General features: G+C 36.7%; 1 protein-coding gene across 3 annotated transcripts in view; it reads left to right on the forward strand.

The window, feature by feature from the left end:
* Positions 1–9106, forward strand: part of LOC121389472 (neurogenic locus notch homolog protein 1-like) — a 44448-nt gene extending 35342 nt beyond the window's left edge. For 2 of the 3 annotated variants that reach the window (XM_041521120.1, XM_041521135.1), the window contains 4 exons: positions 914–1015; positions 4508–4624; positions 7364–7459; positions 8802–9106. In XM_041521120.1, the coding sequence (XP_041377054.1) occupies positions 914–1015; positions 4508–4624; positions 7364–7459; positions 8802–8911 (425 nt within the window). In that variant the 3' untranslated portion in view covers positions 8912–9106. Of the gene's footprint in view, positions 1–913; positions 1016–4507; positions 4625–6593; positions 6665–7363; positions 7460–8801 lie in introns of those variants that run through there. The other variant, XM_041521127.1, reaches the window with a different exon arrangement.
* Positions 9107–24784: the final 15678 nt, after the last annotated feature.

A 24784-nucleotide genomic window follows, 5' to 3' on the forward strand; every position in this document is an offset into this window, starting at 1 on the left:
TACCGGTTGTAATGTTTGCCCTATTAATTCACTATTATCATATAAACATTCCCCAGAGCTAATATACCTTACCATTTTGGCAATTGTAAATTCTTATTAGAGTTTTTTGAAGATTGTATATATATGTATATGGCAATTTTATAGCTGTTTACTCTGTTTTATCGACAGTTTGAGAACTTTTGTGTTGATGTTGATAGTCATATACTTTCATATACCTTCGACACCCAATCGCCGATTTATATATCGTGCTGGGGTGTCGTTAAACATTCGTTCATTTATTCTTAACATTTGTCTGACATCGAATAGCCGGTTTGTTTCGTGCTGGGGTATTCGTAGACAATCGTTCATTCATTCTGTCACTTTGCTTGATGCCCTATAGCCGATTTATAATTCGTGCTGGGGTGTCCGTAAACACTCGTTCATTCATTCTGTCACTTTGTTTGACGCCCTATAGCCGATTTATCGTTCGCGCTGGAGTGTTCTGAAACAGTTGTTAATTCATTCTGTCACTTTGTTTATAGTTCGTGCTGGTGTGTTCTTAAACAATCGTTCATTTATTCTGTCACTTTGTTTATAGTTCGTGCTGGTGTGTTCTTAAACAATCGTTCATTCATTCTGTCACTTTGTTTATAGTTCGTGCTGGTGTGTTCTTAAACAATCGTTCATTCATTCTGTCACTTTGTTTATAGCTCGTGCTGGTGTGTTCTTAAACAGTCGTTCATTTAGGCGCACCTTCCATTTGTCTGTATGTTTATGCCTCTACGTACTAGATTGATGTTGATTACTTATAAATATATATATGCAGATGACGGACGAATTAAATTTGCGCCTTATTCGTTCACTTTGTTTGACGTCCAATAGCTGGTGTGCTGGGGTGTTGTTAAACATTCGCCCATTCTGTATTTGATTTCAGCGTGTAATGGCTTGATTTGTGAGAACGATGGCACCCTCGACAAAACCGCATGCACGTGCAAGTGCCAGGGTTCGTATTATAGCGGAGACCGATGTCAAACACGTGAGTATATATTCCTGCAATCCATGCTATAATGAAGATGATACATGCATCAACCTCGACCCAGGGCTATATATTAAAGTGACAGACGCTAGTTTTTAAACATTACACGTAAAGTTTCACTATTAGAGCCGTTCTTGATAAGTGAAATCAGACATTAGGCCAGTATTTTTTTTTTTTTTAGGTTTACGAACAAGAACTTTTGTGCACAAAGGTAGGAGGAAGGAAAAAACCCAACAAAAAAACCCCAACCTGTTTGGGGTGTATCAGTAGGGGTGAGCGAAATAGCGAATCGGACCGAAAGAGAGCGACCGCAGACGAATTAACAATTCGTATCTACAACGGTATATTTATTGACGAAATAAGTGTTATTTCTCACTGTTACCTTACGAAATGCGCCACAATAGACTAGAATGGTAACTTTTTTTTTCTTTAGAGCTATTTGTGGAAGTCGGCGGCAAAAAATAAAAAATAAAAGTGAAAAATACCACTTTTTTATATTTTTATTTCAGCAAAATTTACGTCGGCGGGTTCGTAAATCGAATAATAAAAAAATACTGGCCTTGCTTAGATTTTATTCTTTAGATTATCTATTTTCGTACATCCGATGTGTTTCTGATCAACTTGTTGTTTCTAGTACCACGAAATACAGTTTTCATATTTAAAAAAACACGCACGTATCTCTGAGAAGTAACGATTTGGGAGACCAGTTCTAGTCTATATTTTAAGAGTATTTCCCCGTTTCAGTGTCTCACACTCTTGTTCCATGCTATCGTAACTTTATCCAAATGTGTTACATGTTTATAGATTAACAAAATTGAGTGGCCATTTCCATGGGTTGAAACTAGGGTCTGGCACTTTAATATAACCTGACATTACTGCGTTCTTCTTGTGGATATTGAAGTGCCGTGCTCAGAAGGAGGTGATGGAAGCAAGGGGACACCTGCTCCTCTAGAAATATACGAAAAAGTTTCCTTTTTAATATTAAAAGTGCCTTTTTTCTTTCGTTCTTTTTTCATTCAGTTCTTTTGGATGTTTTTTCTTAATACCAGATGGCATTATAGGAAGCAGTACATCAAATAGTATTTCAACATTCAAAGTTCGTGATGCACCCAACTTTTGATTCCACATTTAACGCTACCAGTTTTGCGATGATTTTTTTTCTGATTTATTTTAAAGGGACACACGCTAGTTACGGCTATTTATTAACCATTACGGCGTTGTTTTTCGCTATTAAACCCCATTTTTCACAAATAAAATTGCACTTTACTTACATTTTATTATTTAGAATACACATTTCCATTCACCTGAAGTGCTTTTTGGTAATCCTGATGTTTGTAAAACCACGAAATGCATTTTTTGCATTTTTTCACAAGACGTGTTGTCGAGAAAAAACCGTTAAGCAAGCGAGGTCCAATCTATTTTTAGAGGGAATCTTCCTGTGTAAACGTCACAGATGTTGGTATACCACGTGACCGTTATCATTTTGGTTCGGTTTGTTTTCTCGTGCACGGTTCGTGCAATCAACATCCGATTTGTTGTTGTTCATTTGTGAGATTTTTCTTCACAGTTCGTGAACATTTTCAGTAACAATAAAGTTCAGACAAGTAAGTGTCTCAATACAAAACGTTACAAACCCTTAAAACCAATAATTTTGCTAAGTCTTACGATATCTGGAGAGGGGATACAACCAGGACAGAACAGTTGGAACATGTCCAGGAGAGGTGAAAAGAACGCACCCCAAGTCTGTGCGCACTCTGTGAAATTTGTCGTGACGTAGGCACTGTTGTGCTTCGAGCGACATCTACCGGTGACATCAGAATACTAACTTTCAAAATTATTTCAAGCAATTGGGACATGGGGATTCCCATGGTATTTATCGATATAAAACCTGCTTTTTCACTCCATTTGATAAAAACGTGATCTAAGTGTGTTACAGGTTTGTAGATTAACCAAATTATAATTTATTTTCGCTGGATGGAACTAGGGTGTGCGGCTTTAAGGGTGAGTGTGGTATTGTTTATATCCACGAGTAGTGGTAAAACTACCGTTTCTGGCGCACTTTCACCCATTTAAGTAACATGGGGAAAACCGAGCCTGCGGCGACCTCTCTCATGAGAGGCACTAAACATAGATCGGATTTCTGCAAGCTAAAGATAGAACAAGGTTACCATTCTGATGACTTTGTGTTCCTCTTGTGATAGGGCCCCACCCTCGTCTTAAATAGGGTGTATTGTATATAGTGTATAGTGTAGTAAAGGAATGTATCGACATCCTATCACAAGGGTAAAACAAAGTCAACAGAAGGGTAACATCGTTCTATTTTTAGCTTGGGAAAACCCGATCTATCTTTAGCGCCTCTTATCGGAGAAACTCGCTGGAGAGAGGCGTGGTTTTGCCACTGTTAACTCAACGTTCGCTAGTAACAGTAGTTTTACCACTACTTCCATAATGCTGAATTACACGCTGCGTGTAGCAGATTTAGTCACATTATTATGTTAGAACTGTCACCTGTGCGATTCGATTTTGTGATATACTAATATTGTACTATATTCCGATTCGTTTTGTACTGCTGACTCTCGTGTGTTAATTACCTGGGTACCATTGTTGGATCTAGGGGGAGGTGTCCTATTGCTTAGCACAGAAGTTGAACAGCGACAGGCACGTTTAATGTTCGATGGTTGATCATCTAGTAACACGGACTTTACCGGCTACCTGTGAATGGTGGATCAAAAGTCGGGGTATATAGCAATCACTGTCCACAAGAGACTGAATTTTTGTTTTTACCTGTGGCTATATCGCATTGTTTAATACTGGAGTCAAATATCGTCAGCGGAGAGTTGTACTCCGCTATCTATGAATGGTGTATCGAAAGTCGTGGTATGTAGTAATCAGTACGATAGAGTCTGATAATGTTTGAATCACGTTTCTACCGCGCTGGATCATTAGACAAAATTGTCAAGCAACGTTAAGCTCGCTTGGCGCTTGGTAGGAATGTGCATAGCTCGAGTCATCTCTAGCCCCCCCCCCCCCCCCCCCCCCCCCTGTAGCCCCCCCCCCCCCCCCCCCCCCCCCCTGTAGTATAAAGCTAGAGATAGGCGTATGTAATACTTCGGTAATCGTCGACGACCAAATTGTAGTCAACTACTGTGTCTAAAATACACATTTCCCCTAAATCTGATGCCACAGAGCTTTAGTTTGATTATTCTCGAGTCCAGTCATGATATTAAATTACATGTTGTCAACCAGTACACGAACAAACTCGACTCCCCTATGCGAATCGAAGCCAAACTGTATTTTCTTGTGGTGACGTAAACGAAAGCCTGTAAGGGTCGTATCATGCGGGTCACTCGGCTCTGTCGGTAAAAGCAGCTAATGCGTCTTTAACAGGATTCTTCTCTAACCGAAGACAGTCTAGACAAACATACTAATCAGGTTAGGCACATAATAGCCTCTGTGTTGGTAATAAAAATGTATGTTTTTTTACTATTGCAGTGACCTGTCCAACTTCAGTGTCAAAATCGTGCGCTACTTTGGCGAGTGACGCGTGCACGAGATACTGGAACGTCAAGTATCTCTGCCCTATGATGTGTGGAAAATGCGGACCTTTGCGTATGTATAAAAGTAGCATGTAATATTGTGCAGTGCGCCCAGTCTTGCACGCAAAGGCTTCCTTCCCAAGAACTTGCGCCTACGACAAGCGTGCGCCACAACAACGAATGTGCACGTTAAACTCTATAATCTAATCTGACCTGACCTGACCTGGGCAGTGCATACCGGCCTCGGTGGTGTCGTGGTTAAGCCTTCGGACATAAGGCTGCAAGTTACAGGGTTCGCAGCCCGGCACCGGCTCCCACCCAGAGCGAGTTTTAACGACTCAGTGAGTAGGTGTAAGACCACTACACCCTCTTCTCTCTCATTAACCACTAACAACTAACCCACTGTCCTGGACAGACAGCCCAGATAGCTGAGATGTGTGCTCAGTACAGCGTGCTTGAACCTTAAGTATATAAGCAAAAAAAAGAGTTAAAATGAAATGTGCATTGCGCTTCAACAGCTTGATCTTCATCATTTTTACTATTATGATTACCATGGCAACTGATCGTATTTGAAAAATAAATAAAAATTAATATAAACAACAGTACCTAAATTGTTTTTAGAAACGAAGTGTAATGTCGGTTAAATATCTAAAACTGATTGGGTACGAAGCCAAGTAATGGTGACACGATATGATGTCATTGAGTGTAAGTTAAAATTTTACTTCACGAAGCCAAGTAATGGTGACACGATATGATGACATTGAGTGTAAGTTAAAATGTTACTTCGCGTTCGATTCAAGTTTTATTTTTGTTGTTTTCTGGACGATCGCTTTATCAGGTATATTTTTACAGCAGTATTATTAAATAATTATTAATTTAATAATTAAATAATGGTAATTTTTATCCATATTTCTGTTTAAAAAGTCCATGGTACGAAGCCAGATAATGGCGACACAATATGCTGTCGTAGAGTGTAAGTTAGAGTTTCGCTTCTAGTTCGATTCGTGTTTTGTTTTTGTTAGTTTTGTGGGACGATCGCTTTGTCAGGTGTGTTTTCACAGCAGTAGTATTAAATAATTATTAATTTAATAATTAAATGTGATAAGTTTTATTCATTTTTTTTTAAAGTACGTGGTAAAATAAATTTTTAGCAAAACTTTCACCGGAAAATATATATCATGGCGTTATGTGTTTTCGACAGGATAAGCGAAAAATATTTTAAAAAGCAAAAACTTTTGTTAAAAATTAGGAAAGATTTATATAATAAATATACCATTTGATAGTGTTATTTCGAATACTCGTGATGTGTGAAAACTATTTCGCATTTCGTGAAAATATGGTTTTCACACATCACTCGTTGACATAAAAAATCGTAGTCGAAAAAATCCAAGAAATAGCCTGCCTCCCTCTCTCTCTCTCTCTCTCTCTCTCTCTCTCTCTCTCTCTCTCTCTCTCTCTCTCTCTCTCTCTCTCTCTCTCTCTCTCTCTTAGAAGCTGCAATTTTGGGATTAGTAATCAACTGAATAATCATTTATACCATAGCTTACTTTTTTAAAATGTATTTTTATTATAGTTTCTGAATAAAAGATGCAATGTTTTCTTACTCAATTTTGATAGTTAGAAATCATCGCAACACGTTATTGTGCGATATATTGTTATTATTAGTGCCTGCACGAAAATTAAACCCGAACGAATAGTGGATCTCGTACCATATATAATATACACATAATTGTTTTAAAACAATTTAGAAATTTTATAATAAACTCTGGTTGTATTAAAACAGTTTCTAATAGCGCAGATAATTATTATCTACATTCTTGTGAACTGTTGGAATGAAGAAATAAATATATATATTTAAATCCATATTTAGATCATCTTTCAACTTGGGGTGGAGGTAGGGCGGTCAACGCACACCCTGTCCCCTCCAGCATCAGCGTTGGGGGGTCAGAGGCCCCCATCTCTACCACTGCGCTTCCGACATCTAGACTAAAGTTACATAGTTTTATTCTAATATTATTAATTACAGAGATGTTATTGTTCAGCATGTGGTAAGATCTGTAGAAACTACGGTACCCTGACCCAGGCTACATGCACTTGATCCTGTCAACCCAATTATAATAATATTATTAATTACAGAGATGTTATTTTTCAGCATGTGGTAAGATCTGTAGAAACTATGGTACCCTGACCCAGGCTACATGCACTTGATCCTGTCAACCAAATTATAATAATATTATTAATTACAGAGATGTTATTTTTCAGCATGTGGTAAGATCTGTAGAAACTACGGTACCCTGACCCAGGCTACATGCACTTGATCCTGTCAACCCAATTATAATAATATTATTAATGACAGAGATGTTATTTTTCAGCATGTGGTAAGATCTGTAGAAACTATGCTACCCTGACCCAGGCTACATGCACTTGATCCTGTCAACCAAATTATAATAATATTATTAATTACAGAGATGTTATTTTTCAGCATGTGGTAAGATCTGTAGAAACTATGCTACCCTGACCCAGGCTACATGCACTTGATCCTGTCAACCAAATTATAATAATATTATTAATTACAGAGATGTTATTTTTCAGCATGTGGTAAGATCTGTAGAAACTACCGTACGCTAACCCAGGCTACATGCACTTGATCCTGTCAACCAAATTATAATAATATTATTAATTACAGAGATGTTATTGTTCAGCATGTGGTAAGATCTGTAGAAACTACGGTACCCTGATCCAGGCTACATGCACTTGATCCTGTCAACCCAATTATAATAATATTATTAATTACAGAGATGTTATTTTCCAGCATGTGGTAAGATCTGTAGAAACTACGGTACTTTAGACACGAATACCTGCACTTGTCGGTGCGAAGCGGCTTATTCTGGGGATACGTGCACAACATGTGAGTTTATTTTAGTGCATTTTCACAAAACACTTCCTCGCGCGCGCGCGCGCGCACACACACACACACACACACACACACACACACACACACGTGTATATATATATGAGGTATGTATGTCTATCTCTGCGTGTCTGTTAAATTCGGTCTATCTGATATTGTTATATATGTCTGTTTGCTTTTTGTTTGCCTTTGTGTATGTCTCTCTATTCCAAACTGATTTTGTTATATCCGGGGTTTCATTAGTATATTCGAACTTGAGTTTGCAACATCCTGTATCTTATGCTCCATTGCAGACTAGTATTTCTTAACATTTTTAGTTTTATTGTTTTATACAAAGAAGGGTTGCATTTTTCTATACATAGAGAGAACCACGAACCAGTTTGTTTTTGCCATTTTACGTATTGCACGAGTTTATAGTGCACAAGAATAGTATAACAATGGTATAAATCTTGCACACTATAAACGAGTGCATTAAATAACACAGCAAACCAACTAGTGTGTGATGCTGTATTAATTACATATCACCTTTCTATATTACTATTAACAAACGTTTAATTAAATAACACAAGTTACTTCGTCTGGAAAGTTGGTTGAATTTTATTGAATTCAGGGAACGCTGAACGTCCTGGCTAGAAACATGACGTCATTCGGGTGAACCCGTAATATGCATGCAAGATTTTGTATCACATATGTGTTCAATAAAATATTTTAAAATATATATTTCACTGTCAGTATTGTCTTTATTACTATAGCAAGATTAAATGGGTATGTAATAAAAATAATAGTGTATTATTTTCTCAGATGTAGGTATAATACAAACTACATTGTATTACATCTTGATTTGTTTTTATTCCATAATTTTTTTAAAGTTTATTTTGTTTAACGACTCAACTAGAGCACATATATTTATTATACATTGGCTATTTGATGTCAAATATTTGGTAATTATCAGAGGAAACCCGCTACATGTTTCCATTGGCAAGGATTTTTTTATATGCACTTTCCGACATACAGGACAATACATACCACAGCCTTTAATATACCAGCCGTGGAGCACTGGTTGAAACTGCGTGTTGCTATACATTGTGATTAGTACCAAACAATTGCATTAAAGATGCAGTTAGAATAAAAACAAATTCATTTTTTTTTTTTTATATAAATTAATATCATTTATTTATTTATTATCATTTATTTATGTTATTTATTTGCTTTATTTATTTATGATTTATTTATTTATTTATTTATTTATTTATCAATTGTTTGTTTATTTATTTATTTATCATTTATTAAGTTATTAATTAATTTATTTATCAATTATTTGTTTGTTTCTTTATTCCAGTGACTTGTCCTGCATCTGATCCAGCCATTTGCGGCACAGAGTGGTCAAGTAGTTACTGCAAGTATAGCAACGTGCCCTACCACTGTCCAACGATGTGTGGAAAATGCTGAGCTGCTTTAAATTATTCATGCTGAGCAGTTAATTACAACCAAAGCAAAATGTAACAAGTTAAATGACAATGTTAAAGGAGAGGACAATTACGGCATTTGGCCTGGTATGCATATTCAACGATATATAATGCACATTATTGCTTAATATCAACACGTATAATCGTATAGTTAATTAATAAAACTGTTAAATGTGACGACTATTATATATAACGGGCGCAGCCATTTTGTACCATCTCAGTGAGTATGCCCTCTGGCGAGCTGGTGGTTACGTAATACTTAACGCGGCACGTCAGGAATGAGCCTTAGAACTAGAGAAACACAATCTACCTGTTTTTTGCGGGATGATAAATAGTCAAACATTGCAATGTTCTGTAATAATACACATCAAGTATATCCAGCACTATAGTATAAATATTTTTTTTCAATACAAAATAAAATACCATTGTCAAAGTGGCTACACAACAAGTCGAAACAATTAACAATGTTTTTCTCATGCATTAACCTACGTACTGAAATGATACACGGAGTGTTTTCTTAGTTAATTGGTCTATGCTGTTAGTTGCTTCTACCTGTGATTTCTGATTGGCAGGTGTGTATTTGATTGGTAACCAGACGAGCCAATTAATTGACGCTGTCTAGACATAAAATACATACCGGTATTGTGGAATATTACCTGTCGCCCCTAAAATTGTAATGGACATGGTTTATTACTGTAAATAGTTCTGTAAAACTATTGATTAAGTAGACTTTTCCATCTACAACCACAGAACTGACCAATTACGTAGTCCCAAAGAAAAGAAAATTATCACTTGCCGACTTGGGTATCGTGGGCTGTCGTTTTAGCTCCAACGTAGCATATCAATAGGCGTAATGGTGTACATTTTTCCTTTGGATTATTAAACAGAGAAAAATACTATAACCCCATTTTGTTCCGTTAATGCAACTTGAAATATATTTAGTTAAATAGTTTATTATATTATTACGTCATTTATGCTGTTTTACAAGTCAGGTTGATCAAAGAGAAGCGCCTTGTCGAAAATTACTGCTTTTGTTTACACTGGGTGGGTAACTATATTTACGTGCCCCTATCCACGAGGGTTCAGGCACGCCCACCCCGGATTCAGCCTCTGACATCGCCAGTTGTCGATTCCGGGGCGGGAGGGTGTTTACACTGTACATACAGGAGATGGTCAGGAGCTGACGTCACTTCGCCCCAAGCTATCCCACCGGACGTCACAAAAACGAAACAAAATGGCTGCCCCCAGTTAGCAGGAATAATCATGTTTTTTTATTAACTCTAAAATTACGCGTTTTTCATTTGCTAAAGTGTCAGTATGTGTTGGTGGTCCGGGTATGCATCTTTCCAACACATAAGGCTCTTGTTGGAGTTGACCCTACCTTTAAACATAAGACAATAAAGCAAGTAAAAGAAATTAAATTTGGAGGTTTGTGTTCGGTTCTTGACAAATATGAAAAGTATTTAGAAGTGGCAGTCCTCCTAATGGAGGAAGCTCCTGATTCACGGGTACAGTTACGACTTTGTGAAAACATCTTTTTAACTCTTCTTTATGCAGAGTACGACTTTGAATACGATAACTGTGCTGTCGGTTTGAAAGTATATTTTGCTGTAATCGAAACAACACAATTGTCCACAATGACTTCCAATTTCTTGGTATTACATTCTTTTTTTTTATTCTTTTTTTTCACAACCGGCCTCGGTGGCGTCGTGGTTAGGCCATCGGTCTACAGGCTGGTAGGTACTGGGTTCGGATCCCAGTCGAGGCATGGGAATTTTAATCCAAATACCGACTCCAAACCCTCAGTGAGTGCTCCGCAAGGCTCAGTGGGTAGGTGTAAACCACTTGCACCGACCAGTGATCCATAACTGGTTCAACAAAGGCCATGGTTTGTGCTATCCTGCCTGTAGAAAGCACAACTAAAAGATCCCTTGCTGCCTGTTGTAATAGAGTAGCCTATGTGGCGACAGCGGGTTTCCTCTAAAAAAACCAGTGTCAGAATGACCATATGTTTGATGTCCAATAGCCGATGATAAGATAAAACATCAATGTGCTCTAGTGGCGTCGTTAAATAAAACAGGAACTTAACTTTGTGATCATGGCTTTCGGAGGTCCAGCCTAGTGTTCAGCGAAAGCCAGTGAAGTTAACGTTTGCAGTCTATTTTGACTGGTTCCCAACGTGGTCATTCGGTTTAAAGTGTAGCGTAAAACCTAGGCGAGTTAACGTTAGCAAAAAACGTCTAAGTAAACTTACACCAGTGGCAAGTTTACCCACAATTGTGTTTTGACAACTATACATTTGGGGCGATAACTCTTGCAACAGTCAATACTATTAGTATAAATGGACTGGTGTCACATATAATTTGCACTACCCTGGATATGCACTCCCCAGTCAACATTATATTTAGCATAAGCACTCCCCAGTGCATATTATACATATAATATACACTCCCTCCGTCTATATTATATGTATAATATGCATTCCCTCTGAATAATATGCACTCCCCCATTACACGTAGGGTATAATATATTTTTAAGCACTCAAATAATTATATACTTCTAGTGTTTTTGACGTTTGTATAGCCAGTGCACTTTGAAAAAAGTTGGTATAAATCTCAGTGGCGAATCTAAACGAGGGTGTTGGGTATATGAATCAGGGGCGGACCCAAAGGGGCTAAAACTCTTCTGGATCCGCCCTTGCAAATTTGCAGAATAAAACTAATAACTCATCATATGTGGTGATCGGATGGATCCCAGAATCTCTTCACCCATCACTGGCTTCTCTTACTTCCGATTAATATGACAGAAATTATTTGGAGATAACATTGCAAAGCTTGGTCTTAAACAGGTTCATATTGTATAATCACAAAATAATTACATCAGACCTACCCCACCCCAGTTAAGTGCCAGCTTGTATGCTTAAAGATCCGACATGAACAACCATTGTTTGTTTAACGACATTTATAATGTTTTAACTAAAGGAAGTTAGATGGACGATCTGAAAGACAATGGAAGAAAAGCGAATTTTAGACGACCTTGCAAACGATTTTCCGTTAAAAATGGAAAATGATTGTATCTAGCAAAACAGAAGAATGAAGATCAAATAAAGATAACTTAATTGTGGTGCATGTTAGTAACATATGTGGGTATCAGCGTATTAGACAATAATATACACATGGATTATTATACATATAACCTACCCTCAACATTCATTAGTATACACAATCTACACACACACACACCATTCCTTATTATACGACAAATCTACTCTCCTCATTTATTACTTTACATATACGCTGCACTTTCCATTCATTATTATACATAAAATCTGCACTCCCTATTCATTATTATACACATAATATACACTCTGTTTATTACCATATATATAATCTGCACTCCCCATTCATTACTATATAAATATAATCTGCACTCCCAATTCTTTATTATACATATAATATACACTCCCCATTCATTACTATCAATTGACAATCATACCAAATGACATTTTGTGTAATTAAATATACATATAATGTGCACTCCCCATTGATTATTATACTTATAATCTACACCCCACATTCATTATTATACACATAATCTGCACTCCCCGTTCATTATTATTCATATAATCTAGACAACACATTCCTTTTTGTTTGTATAGTAATGAATGTGAAGAGTAGATCATATATATAATCATAATTGTGGAATGCATAATACATTTATATTAAAGAATGCAGAGTGTAGGTTATATGAAAAGTGTGTAAATCATGTGTAGATTATATGTATTGTAATGAATGTGAAGTGTATAAATAGGATGTGTACATTATTATTATTATGTACATGTATACTAATGAATGTGGAGTACATATTATAATAATGAATTGTAATGAATGTGGAGTAGCCAGGGATATTTTATATTCATCACCCCATAGACAGGATAGCACATACCACGGCCTTTGATGTACCAGTCATGGTGCACTGACTGGAGCGAAAACAGTAGCCCAGTGGGCCTACCGACGGGGATCGATCCCAGACTGACCGCGCATCAAGCAAGCACTTTACCACTGGTGTACTTCCCTTCCCAAATCGTCATGAAAGTCAAACTTGATCTGTAATAATATATGATAAAGCTCTATACAAAATTTTAGCTTGAAGCATTGCAAAAATAAAGTCCGGAAAAATACATTTCCAATCTCCTAAATTCATTAATTCATTGGACATATATCTGACAAAAATAGGTAAATATCAACCCAAAGTTTTTGTAAAAGACAATGTATTCAGTATTTGACATCGTAGTGGAGAGTGCATACCGGTCTAGGGTTGATCCCCGTCGGTGGGGCCATTGGGCTATTTCTCATTCCAGCCAGTACACCACGACTGGTATATCAAAGCCGTAGTATATGCTGTCCTGTCTGTGGGATGATGCAAATAAAAGATCCCATGCTACTAATGAAAATATGTAGCGGGTGTCTGACGCCATATAACCGTAAATACAATGTGTTGAGTGCGTCGGTTTTTTTTCCCCTCTCTACGACTTTATGTCAAAATTAACAAATGTTAGACATCCAGTGATTAATAAATCGGTGAACTCTAGTGGTGTCGTTAAACAAAAGAAAAAATGAAGAAATTGATCATTTCCATTTTAGGAGTGACAGGTTATTTGTTGTAGAACGTTTAAATGTTCTTCAGCCAAATGACACGGGTCACAAGTGTTTACATTTACTCCATACTATTAAACAAAAATTAATATTAGGACAATATCCTGTGATGTTAACAATACCATGTGTCTTCATTTTAAAATGTGTATATAACTATTTTGAATTAGGTTTGTATATATTCTACGACGAGCTCCTGTTATCTTGTCAGTCACTGTAAATACCCATTGTACAATGATTCCTCAGATGATGTCATTCGAGTGTACGGAAATAAAGTTTCAAGTTTCGAAAGAAAGAAATGTTTTATTTAACGACGCACTCAACACATTTCATTTACGGTTATATGGCGTCAGACATATGGTTAAGGACCACACATGGGCTACTCTTTCCGATTAGCAGCAAGGGATCTTTTATTTGCGCTTCCCACAGCACAGGCAGGATAGCACAAACCATGGCCTTTGTTGAACCAGTTATGGATCACTGGTCGGTGCAAGTGGTTTACACCTACCCACTGAGCCTTGCGGAGCACTCACTCAGGGTTTGGAGTCGGTATCTAGATTAAAAATCCCATGCCTCGACTGGGATCCGAACCCAGTACCTACCAGTCTGTAGACCGATGGCCTAACCACGACGCCACCGAGGCCGGTTTCAAGTTTCGAAGATTAAAATTTCAAGATACGTATACTTTTTGTATCTAGATGGCGACGACGCTATCAAACAATTGCAAATGCCGATTTAATTTGGTAATATTTTTTTCAATGAAATCCATTCAAATTGGAGAACAAATTGTATTAAAATGTCATTCGGGAGGTGGGTGGGTGGTTAAGTTTTGAAATACTGTAGCATTTTGAAGTGGTGATGAATTAGGAATCGATATATCATGGGTAGGTCAGAATGATTTTAGGCATTATCTCTTTGTTCATTCATTCATTCATTCATTCATTCATATCAACTTATTTTCGTCCTTATATCTAATTAACGTTCATGCACGCTGTCCTGGGCACACACATCAGCTATCTAGGCTGTCTGTTCAGGACAATGGGTTAGTAGTTAGTGAGAAAGAAGTCGTTGCAGTGGTCTTACACCTACCCGTTGAGTCGAACACAGTACCTACCAAGTCTGATGGCTTAACCACTACACTACTCCGCCAATGTCGGTATATCACTGTCGATGATGGATCATATAAGACGCACATATTGTCTATGGTAAAATGCTATGAACAATCTTAATGGCCTATCTTGATCCATTATCAACATTGCGCAGACACATGCTCATAAAAATATGGCCTGGCAACATCTATAGTAGGCAATTTCAGAGGATTAGTGGGAAATCTGCATATTTACAAACTCGAGAATTGTTGCATATTGTTCATTTGTACAGAAAATTAAAACACGTATGCTAATGTAATGATTGTTAACAACGGTAAAACGGCACGTACATTTCTAGCAATAGCTTGTTCCTTTGGAACTAATGCTTCAAAAAGGCAGATGACTCGCTAAAGCCTACCAAATGTATATTCTTCTACCAACGTCGGGGAAATTATGTTTAATATTAGATTCTGTATGAATAAAACCACATAAGAAGTTAAAGGCTATGTATTGTAAACATTGTGCATACTATTTTTAAGTTAAAGTTTGTTTTATTTAACGACACCACCAGAGCACATTGATTTATTAATAATCGGCTATTGGATGTCAAACGTTTTGTAATTCTGGCATATAGTATCAGAGTGGAAACCACTACATTTGTACATTAGGAGCAAGAGGTGTTTTGTAATTCTGGCATATAGTATCAGAGTGGAAACCACTACATTTCTTGAGTGTTTTGGAAAAACCTAGTAAAATCTGAATTTGAGATATTGACCGAAAACTACACCCTGCAAGGATTAAGCCGCCACTTGCTTTGTGATTATTTGTTCATCACTTAGGAAGAGTAAATTAGGGAAAACATGTTTTTGTTTTTATTTTGACAGTTCCATCGCAACTTGACTTACTAGGTTTTTCTAGCCTTGAATGAAAACAGTTGTGGCACAGTTTATCAACAATAACCTAGCAAGTCAATAAAATTGGTTTCTTTATTCCACACATCTTGAAAAAATACAAACTGCCGATCTAACTGAACTCCATGGCAAATACAAAATATAAAATACACAACCAGTCATTTGAAACCCCCTCTCAATTATTACCAGTAGACCTTGGAAGAGGACCAAAATTCGCCAAAATGTACATTTTACCCCCAAAAGGCCAATTTGATCCCGGCTACATCAAAATGTTGATTACATCAGTCCAATTTTTCCATAATTATACAGGGTGGCACAATAAAAATAAATGTCCCAAACCCTAATGGATTAATCAATCATGGAAAGGTGCACTTTGGCAGTTTTTAGTGCGAAGTCAGATATTTTCACTGATGAGCTTTCCTTTATAGTGCACTTTGGCAGTCTTGCAAAGTCAAAAGTTTTTACTTCAGCAGCCGTTTAGTCATTACACATAGGACATTTTGGTCTTATTGTGTCACCCGTCAGGAAAAACCTAGTAAGGGTTGTCAAGGATTTTAGTGTTGTGTTGATTGAATGCCTGACGGGGTGGGGTGGGGTGGGGGTTACATAAACGTGCTGATGGCTACATCAGTCAAATGCCTCCACAAGGTCATGGCTAGCACCATTACTGGGCATATCTAGCCGGAACCTCTTCTTTGCAGGGACAAAACACTCGGCTAATTTCAGGAGCTTCTTGGGGGTTTTTTGCTGCAGGGAAGCCTCTCGGCTCCACCATTACTCCCGGAAACGTCAGCATATCAAACTTTGGCTTTAAAAACTCGACTTCTGCAAATTCATCACCAAAATTCTGCTTGTAAAAGTGTGATCGACAACCCTTACGGAATGCTTTGGCGGGTCCTATGCCCATCTTGAAAAAAGTGGAAGTCGTTGTAGTGCATAACTACTGGTGAAGTGTGCTTGCTGGCCCTGGCACACAGATCAACAAAATCTTTAAAATCAAGGATTTCTGGGGCTTTCCTCATTGGGTTTCCTGCGTCATGATTGGCTAGTTCGACTTGCTAGGTTTTGCCAATACAAATAGTACGGAATGTGTTTAGGAAAAACCTAGTAAGTATCAAAACAATGCCCCCACTTCAATTTGCTAGGTTTTGGCTGAATAAATGAATCAATACTCGGGACCTGCTAGGTTTTACCATTACAAAATTCGTGAAACCACGGATGATTTTTTTATTCTTACGTGTGTTATATGATGAGGTAAAACCTAATAAGTCCAAAAATGGTCCTAACCCAATTTTGACCAAAATCAGACGTACTAGGTTTTTCCAGAACACTCAAGATTTGTTCGTTAGGAGCAAGAGGTGTTTTGTATCCACCATCCCACAGACAGAATAATAGATACTTGTCGTCGTGTACTGGATGAACCCACGGACGAAGAAATATATATTTTGATGGCATGTTCCTTGAAACTATCGTTTGTACTCTCAAATAATTACTTACTAGTATATGATAAAATATTCGTTACGTAGAGTACGAGGACAAACAAACTTTGAAAACATCAAAGTATAGTATGCAACATTCGCGAAACTAACTTTATTTGCTGCCTATATACTATAGACAATTCAGTATTCTTCGTCAGTATATTGCAGACACATGGACACAAAAGCTTAATATCTGAAAATTAAACAGAATGATACACAGGTTGAAAATTCAAAATGGATCAAATAGCACACTAGGCATGTGTATCACCATATATAGTGAAAACCTGCAGTAGTTATGGAGATATACGAATACCATTAGTTGTGTGGGGGTTCAGTTGGAGGGGCGTGCAATCCCTACTCCTTGTCAAAAACCCGCTTAACGAATTTATTACCTTTTAGATCTATTATAATTAAACACAAATCACAGCAACAGTCAAACTTTTAAACAAAGCACACACATATTTTGAGTTGTAATATATTTTAATAACATAACATATCATTAAATTCTGTAATATATAATAACATAACATATAATCAAATTCCTAAAAAAAATATATTGGAATTTGTTTTATAACAAATAACTATGTATGATACTTGCAGCTTTTTGTTAGCTGCTTGGGTATGAAGTGTGTCAACATTCTAATTTTAAAAGCAGACGATTTGTAAACAAAGGGTGGACAACTTTTGTCACCTTATTATCTTGCGTGTTTTAAACGTTCATGATTATTCTGTAATCGTGTCGGGGGGTTATTTCTCGTTCCAGCCAGTGCACCACGACTGGTATATCAAAGGCCGTGGTATGTACTACCCTGTATGTGGGATGGTGCATATAAAAGATCCCTTGCTGCTATTCGAAAAGAGTAGCCCATGAAGTGGCGACAGCGGGTTTCCTCTCTCAATATATGTGTGGTCCGTAACCATATGTCTGATGCCATATAACCGTAAATAAAATGTACTTAGTGCGTCGTTAAATAAAACATTTCTTTATTTCCTTTACTTTCCCGCAAATCCTGTATCTTCCCGCAAGTGACACGATGTACGTGTGGTATTAGTTACTGACCAAACAAAACGCATGAAATTTATCTAAAAGGTAATAAAAAGAAATACAAGGATTTAACTGAATGAACCCCAAAATTTTAACATTTTATTTAACAACAGAAGCTATATTTACAATCTAATTAAAATTAGCTCCACTATTACATGTGGATCTAACACCAGCCAGTTGGAGCTCATGTCCACCAATCAAAACCTTACTTGCAGAATCCTGCCAGTGATTTAAAAATAATTGGAAAACATTTCGAATTATTCTGAGGGTATACGACATGTTTCGTGTGAATTACGAATGTTTTATTTTATAAAATAAATAATTTGTAATGTAAAACTGAAGACTGATTTAGTTCGTTTTTTTTATAAATAAATAAATAATTTTTAATGTAAAATTGAAGACTGATAACCCACCCCGTACGTATTGGTATGGATTGCAGTACTGTGGCCACTAAAATAGACTCGCCCGATATTTTTAGAATTTGTATGCTCCCAAATAACGTTATAAAAGGCGAAGTGAGATTGGTCAATATTTAAATTATTATTTACAGACGAAATGTTACCTGGACATTGGGGACTACGCAGTGTTGTTAGTTTTAAATCCCTGGCAGGATTCTGCAAGTAAGGTTTTGATTTGTGGACATGAGCTCCAACTGGCTGGTGTTAGATCCACATGTAATAGTGGAGATAATTTTAATTAGATTGTTGTATTTATGTTTTTAAAGCTAAGTAAACAGCTTACAGATCAAACCTCTTTGAAGCATGCCAAAATTGTCATTGTTGAAAAACAAATTTGTACGGCAAGGCAAGGCGAGGCACGGCATGGAGTGGCACAGGTCAGGGTTTCACGGCACGAGACAGGACGGCACGTCAGGGCACGATACGGCTCGGCTCCGCTCCACGCTGGCCATACGGATAAAGCGATAGCGGTTGGGTAAATTACGCTGCGGTTATAGCGCCAATTTGAATTTTATAGATTTTAAATGTGATTCTTTCAGAGTTGGTTGGTGATTTGTAGCAGCATGTAGTCAAATAAGTGTGGGAAACATGGGAGTGATTTCAGCGATATTAAGTTCGCAAACAAATGATATGTTTGCACAATGATATATTTTCAGTAAAATGCAAGTACTTCTCTTCTGTTTTCTTACATTTAAAGCTAAACAATGTAATACCTGTTATACAACTAAAATTATTAATCATTTAAGAATATACACACTTTAGCAAATTATTAAATCATTTAAGAATATACACTTTTAGCAAATGAATTTACATACTCAACGGGGCGGGGCGTAGCCTGGTGGTAAAGTGCTCACGTGGTGCGCTGTCGGTATAGGATGGATTCCCGTCGGTGGGCCCATTGGGGTATTTCTCATTCCAGCTAGTGCACCACGACTGGAATATGTAAGGCCGTGGTATGTGCTATCCTGTGCATGGAATGGTACATATAAAAGATCCTTTGCTACTAATAGGAAAATGTAGCGGGTTTCCTCTCTAAGACTATATGTCAAAATTATCAAATGTTTGACATCCAATAGCCGATGATAAAAAAATCAATGTGCTCTAGTGTTGTCGTTAAACAAAACAAACACTTTTCTTTTTTTTACTTACTCAATGCATTTCTTTGTTTAAAATGCCCGTGGTTGCATATCTGGTGTGTTTCTGGTCGACCTACTGCTTTAGTAACTCATCCGGCATTCTGCTACCTAATATGTATGTTTTCGTATGTACAAGATTATTTGAAGTTTCGGCTACTACAAACATTATGACAAGCAGAAACACATTGTATTTACAGATACTGATATTCAAAACAGGAAGATTCTGTTGATGGGGAAATGTCTTACAATGGCAAAAAAACTCGGGATATTCTCTTAAAATGAACTTCTGATATTTTAATTTTTGCACAGCTGTTTACACTTTTTAATGTAACTTTAAAATGTTAATATTGCCAATTAATCATGAATTTATTCATATTCTGACATGCGTTTGAAACCCAACAGCCGATGCATTTTTAAACAATACATGAATGAATCATTCATTCATTATTTTTCCTTTAGTTCTTTCTTTCTTTAATTTTATTTATTTTATAATAAATATCTCGTCAGGATGAAGTGAGGTCATGCGTTATTAGGTCAACAGAACACCCCCTGCGTGAATTATTGTCCTGGATGAATAAGATGGACCTTTTAAGTACCAAGGCAAGAGCTGTGCGGGATTTCTTCCTTCACTTGTCAAAAGCGAAGGAAAGACATTAAGTGTTCTATTAAAGTACAAAGTTTTAATATTGGATATCTAGACTAAAAAAAGAAACAAAATATTCACCGACGAAAGAGGTAAAACATTTGTATCCGATGTCAGGATTCAGTCTACGATTTCAAAAAGCTAAATTTTACTTCAGTTTAGCAGAAACAAGAAGAAACGATTCTTTAGGGTTTTTAAAAAAAATATTTGCAAACGATACTTTTCCCTTGGATAATAATATTCGTGTAACATTACCACACAGATCACGATGCGGTTCATTGCCATTGGTGTAGCACTAACATTTTGGAAAGTTGGTTAAAGAATGTTTCATGGACCAGTTTACGGTTCATGTCTGGTCTTCGGAATTAAGGCTACCTTTTAGGTAATCCTGGAGAAAAATGTCCTGTTGACTCGAATACTTCTTTGATAATTTTGCAATGCCAAGTCAGAAAATGTCTTTGTTTTGAAATTGATTTATATTTTACCATGCCTGTTAATTCCCTCTCATTTTACAAATCTTAAATGGTTTGTGTGACGAATGGAAATGCGTAATTATTAGGTAATAAGTGGCCTACTTACAGCTCACCATAATGTCAGTGTCTTTCCATGTGTTGCTAATTATTTATCATAAAATATATTGACAGCAAATTCATCACTGAAATCTTAAAATTACCATAATTGTTGCAAACAACAAATAAAAATCATGTGTAATAACCGCATAATATTTTACAACAAAGCGAAAAATTATTTACTCTATAAATGTTTTAACTGCTAAATACGTCACCTTCACTTAGAAAAACGTTGATGTATGTCGTGTAATACAGTCCACATAACTGAAAATTTATTTTTAAAAAAGTGTACTATCTGTATCCCTAAAAGTGCATGTTATATATCACTACTTATGCACGAAAATGCAGCCAATAGTAGGTATAAATATGCAATTATATGGACGAATAGCTTCTCTCGTGTCAAATACCAAATTTTTTATCTTCATATTATAGATAGACAAGAAGAAATATACTGTCATCATACTCGCAAACTTATTTTAATTCAAATATGAGAGTTTTCCTTGAAACCATCACTTTACTCTTATTCCCCTCCAGTAGCGTGCAATCTCTCAAGACTGCAGCGTAATGTATCCAACCGTTATTGCTTTATTCGTATCACCAGCGTTTATTCGGATCGGATCGGCACGGTACGGCACGGAACGCCACGGCACGGCTAGATTCGCCTCAGCAAGGCTCAACTCGGCTCGCGTCGACTCACCTAGGCTCGCCTCGGCCTTGGCTCGGCTCGGCATCGGCACGAATTTGGCGTCAGCTCGTCTCGGGCTCGGCCGTCTCGTAAGACCTGTTAACCATTTATTTTGTAAGAGGTGTGAAGAGAAGCTGTTACAAAAAACCCAGTACCCCCCCCCCCCCCCCCCCCCACCCCCCCAAAAAAAGAAGAAGAAGAAGAAAAAAAAGGTCATTGTCTTGTGACTTATTTCCACTCGGCAATAACTAGAAACTATATTTTCAGTTGCTATTGGGTGCATTAAATGACTGGTTATCCATAGGCATAAATTATAAATCGTTGGGCGAGGGGGGGGGGGGGGGGGTGCACGAAAAAGACATTATTCGTGTATCAGTAATTTTAGGATAGACATTATTCGTGTATCAGTAATTTTTGTAATTTTAGTGTGTTATCCACAGCAATGTTATTAACGCCTTTTTCAGAAATACTTGTCACAATAATTATATAATTGGGGAGAGTGCGAAGCGAGATTGTGTACATTTCAGGATTGTATGATTACATTAGTTTTCCTATCATATAAAATCAATAACAGTATCTTTTAGAACGTCCAACACATTATCTAAAACTGTCCTCCGCATCAGGTTTGAGGTCATATAAATATAAGATGCTAGCTCGCAGGGGAGAATGCCTCCACACCTCCAAATAGCTCACCCTCATCTTTAAACATCCTCTCTACGAGCATTTTATACCGTATATTACGTTTAAATACATTGCGGTTGTCAGTATATATATACCAGTGTTTGACCGCTCTTTACTTTAATGGTTTCCTGTCACCTTTAATTAACACATGTTCTCTCTTGTCATCTATTCTATATCTAACGTGATTTCATTGTTTTCTGATAGCCTAAAAAATATGACATCTACATTTAATAATTCATATCACCTAGTGATTATTACATAAAATTATTTTTGTTTTGGGTACGTCAAATTCGTAATTCCGTACAGTCTATTTAATAAGCATAATTAAATATGATGTAATGACTAAAGAAGATATTATATGAGTGTTTGTTTGCCAAAGGAAAGATGACAAACGCACGTAGAGTAACCCTTGGAATTATCCTTATAACTAAATGCCGGTTATACAGCTGGCGCTCCACGTTGGGCCCTAATATGGAGAGGCAGCTTTCTGTCGGTTTTTACTAACAATACACCTTGTTCACTAGTTACTATACTTCAATTAACTATATACAGTCATTAGATAAAAATCCACACTGCAATCAATAAAACATTATTACTGCTGTTAAACTAATTTTGGACTTTTAACTACATAATTAATATCTTATTTTGTGATTTCATTCATATTTAAGTTTATTTATATTAAATTGACTGCACTAAGCTACGAATTTGACATATTTCAAACAAGTAACACCTTGCAAAAAAATAATAAAAGCATAATTTTAATTTCCCCATATGAAAACAAAAAACATTATAACCAAAACATATAGAAGAAGATGATGATGATAGGTGTTAACTAAATTTGAGAGTTAACCATTTACATAAAAGCAAATTAAAAAATATATGTGTCAATCAGAAGTGTGTTTTTGTTTCTCCGATGATAAAAATAAAAAATAAAAAATAAAAATAAATGTTCTGAAAAGAACAGATTTAGAAATACTAAGTAAATATTTTTGGAAAAACAAACACGATATTTATTTGAAATATTAAAACACACCTTAAGTCGCATTATTGATTTTAACACCGTATAATACAGAAGACTGTATCCCAAAACCATTTACATAACGAAGTAAATATGCTGATATGCTGATATGCTGATGAACCAACCATTTTAAATGTAGTATAATCGGCAAAACGTTACGTTAATTCTAGATTAGAGGGGAAGTTGCCAGTTAGGTTTTTAAACTGTGGGCACTGACCAAAAAACATAGGATACTCCTGGCGTAATAATCCATACGAAGCTTTTAGAAATATATATTTTACGCCTACTGGGTATTTTCCAAAATAAATCAAATTAATGAGATACTACGCTTAAGACTTAATGGCCATATCCTTGTTTGGTTATTACCAGTCTTCTTCCCTCACATTGTGATACTTCACTAAATATAGTCTAGCTAGTCCATGTATTAGCCAGGTTCATTCCATGGTAACACTATTGGTGCTGATTTGAGATAGTTCTTTGTTGGTCATTCTTTGTTGGTCATTCAGCTTTCGTAACATTCTGACAATCCATCTAAGACATTCTCCTAGAAGTATCCCATTTCACTCTGAATAGTAGTTTTGATATTTCTGAGAAGACACTGGATCAGAGAGAGAGAGAGAGAGAGAGAGAGAGAGAGAGAGAGAGAGAGAGAGAGAGAGAGAGAGAGAGAGAGAGAGAGAGAGAGAGGTTAATACCAGTGTATCGTCAATATCATATATTAGAAATACAAAATTGTTGCACTGGCTGGAACGAGAAATAACCCAATGGACAGGGTTCGATCCCAAACCGACCGCGCATCAAACGAGCGCCTTACCACAGGGCTACGTCCCGCCCCTTCATTTATCTATCTAAACAACTCATCCCAAACTTTGAAACTACTTCACATCACTAGCTTTTTTGTTGTTGTTGTTGTTGTTTGTTTGTTGTTGTTTTGTGGTGGTTTTACTTTTGTTGTTGTTTTATTTATTTATTTGGGGGTGGAGGTGGGGGGGGGGGGGGGGGCATTTTCTTGTTATTCTCCTGCTACTCCGTCCTGAGAATTCTTCTACCAAATCTGCCATTTCAGTTGTGGTCATTTGTTTTTGAAGTACCCAGTAGTACCGCGCATCCGTGGCATTTGTTGAACCTCTATTTAGATGAAATCATAAAATTAGTTTTATGTGTTGACATCAACAATATTTTAATAACATTTTGAAGTCATGGCCCAAGGTATAAGAATGGTGTATACTGTGTAATAAGTTCATGTTGTATTATTTAACACACAGTAAGTGTTTTGCGTGCATGTAAGTTTACAATATATTACTTTATAAAATATCAATATCTGTGTTAGCTATATATCGAAGTCATCAATGGTCAAACTGTGTAAACTTGAAAACTCACTCCGAGTTGCCCATTTAATAAAGCTAATTAGGGGGTAACTATGTTATATTTGACCATTTGCGGTCGTTAATGTTGGTTTTACTGTCGCATATTGAGTTTTACTGGCGAAGCT

Source organism: Gigantopelta aegis, chromosome 3 (genome assembly GCF_016097555.1).
Source record: "Gigantopelta aegis isolate Gae_Host chromosome 3, Gae_host_genome, whole genome shotgun sequence".
In the NCBI taxonomy this organism is placed as follows: Eukaryota; Metazoa; Mollusca; class Gastropoda; order Neomphalida; family Peltospiridae; genus Gigantopelta; species Gigantopelta aegis.